At 37.2% G+C, this 2,168-nt stretch overlaps 1 protein-coding gene across 2 annotated transcripts in view; it reads right to left on the bottom strand.

Annotated features, from left to right (window-relative positions):
* The window catches only part of ntrk1 (neurotrophic tyrosine kinase, receptor, type 1), a 55,011-nt gene that overhangs the window by 18,259 nt on the left and 34,584 nt on the right, over positions 1-2,168 (bottom strand). For both annotated transcript variants that reach the window (XM_014023441.1, XM_014023442.1), the window contains one exon: positions 1,713-1,843. In XM_014023441.1, coding sequence (XP_013878895.1) covers positions 1,713-1,843 — 131 coding nt within the window. The remainder of the gene's footprint in view (positions 1-1,712; positions 1,844-2,168) is intronic.

Raw genomic sequence — 2,168 nt, 5'->3', positions numbered from 1 at the left:
CCTCTGTTTCTGTCTCTTTAGATTTTGGTTCAGCTTGATTTCACTTTGTTTTATTTGTTTTATTAGTGTTTGAAATTATTATATATATATTTTTTGTAAATAGGAGCAGATATAATATTTTTTCCTCCCTCTGCCGTTCATTTTATTTGCATTGTTTTGTTGTATGTAATGTGTTTTTTAATGAAATTAATAAACTAAATTTGACTTTCTTAAGCCAAATTCCAATAACTTAGGGAACATAATGGATGTTTCGCTTAAACTGGATCGTCAGATAAAGGCAGTGGTGAAATCAAGTTTTTTGGAAAAAGTTATTCGAGTAAATAACTGACTCACTTCTGCTTTTAACACACAAAATGTGGCATCTTTATGTTTCAAATTTCAGCGCCATAAGGCCACAGAGATCTACATCCAAATCAGGAAACTCAAAATATTTTAGTTCTATCAGATTTGCAATTTAGCTTTGATTCACAGCAGACAAAGTTATAAAATAGAGTCATTAGAGATTTTTTCTGTTGAAATCATTTTGTTGCCACTAAATGTTTTATGTTGTGCGTCATGTCAAACAAACCAGTATGTTCTCAGCAAGGAATGCTGGGTAATCTTGTAGAAATGATGTGTTTCTAAGTTTATGACTATTAAAGAAGTTCATGAGAGTAAAAATTAGTTCTTGTTCGGTTTGTTCAAGTTGTTCAAGTATAAGTTTGTGTTATTGACCATAAATGAACACCATGTGTGAGAGGTGTCCTGGTGTGAAGGGTGACTCCAGTATACTTTTCTACTAAAGATGGGATGAATGGCTCTTTGAAGGGATCCGGATCTTGGGGAGCCGTTTGTTTCATAGAGCCGTTTAAAAGAGCCGTTCGATTTTGAACATATTATGTCATCATGTATGGAAATACGTCATCACGTAGCCGTACGTAATGATGTCATCCCATCGCGTGGGTGGAACCATGTGTTTGTCAAGCGGACCCCCCCCCCCTTCCCTGTGAGCTCCTGTACTCCACAACTCCGCCTGTTTCCTGTGAAAAAGCAACGTGGGAGCCATTTAAGGATGAAAAAAATAAAGATTATATGAGGAATAAAAGAAATAAAACTTCAAATGGCTCGTTACTGCCCGCAATTCAGCTCCTATCGTTGGTTGTAAAGAGCCGTTCAAAAGATTTGGATCGTTCACGAAAGTCACATCTCTATTTTCTACTAACTACTGAACAGTGTTAATGCAACACTACAAAGAGTTTGATATTAACTCTGAGTGTTAAATTTACACTCTCAAATATATGCTGTATTGATACCTTGTGGTGTCTGTTAATTTTTTAACACCACAATTTCCTTTGTTAATAATATTACACTGGTGTTACCATTAACACTAACACTATTTTTATGTTAGTTGATTATCAAACACTGATTGGTGTTAAAACAACAAAAAATATTGATATTAAAACTAAACACTTTCACAAATGTTATTTTAACACCAGCGAGTGTGGACACATATAGACACTTTGTTGGTGTTGAAATTAACACTGCGGGTGTTGAAATTAACACTGTGGGTGTTAAATTAACACTGACATTTGTTTCAGCATTCAGTTTTCTGGCTGTACTTTTATTTTAAAAAGGGACATATTAAAACAGACAAACCTCTTAGTTTCTTTTTAACTTTGTGCCATGCTATATCAGATTAGCTGCAGCCTGTTAGCATCTTTAAGGTTCCTCACCTTGATGGCCACCAGCATCTTGTCGCTGTCTGGGCCGAGGTTGGCGCACTCTGCCAGGTAGACCTTACCGAACGCTCCTTCACCGAGCTCCCACTTCAACACGATGTCCTTCTGTTTAATGTGCTGAACACCTGAGCACAGAAAACACAAACATGTTTCTGTTGGATCCAGGAGAACCAAGAACCTGTAAGTTACATTCCCATTAAAGTTAGTAAGTTTCTGTTTGTTTTTGTTTGTTTTTCCTCTTTTTTCCTTTTTAGTTGATCATTAAGGTGTAAAATAGTTATTTATGTATATATGTATTTTTTTAAATGTACGCAGCCGTTATCCATCCATCCATCCATTTTCTTCCGCCTATCCGGGGTCGGGTCGCGGGGGCAGCAGCTTCAGAAGGGAGGCCCAGACCTCCCTTTCCCCAGCCACTTCTTCCAGCTCCTCCGGGAGGACTCCATGGTG

Source organism: Austrofundulus limnaeus, unplaced genomic scaffold (assembly GCF_001266775.1).
Source record: "Austrofundulus limnaeus strain Quisiro unplaced genomic scaffold, Austrofundulus_limnaeus-1.0 Scaffold370, whole genome shotgun sequence".
Lineage (NCBI taxonomy): Eukaryota > Metazoa > Chordata > Actinopteri > Cyprinodontiformes > Rivulidae > Austrofundulus > Austrofundulus limnaeus.
Note: the sequence above shows the minus strand (reverse complement) of the source record. Positions and strands in the feature narration are given on the sequence as shown.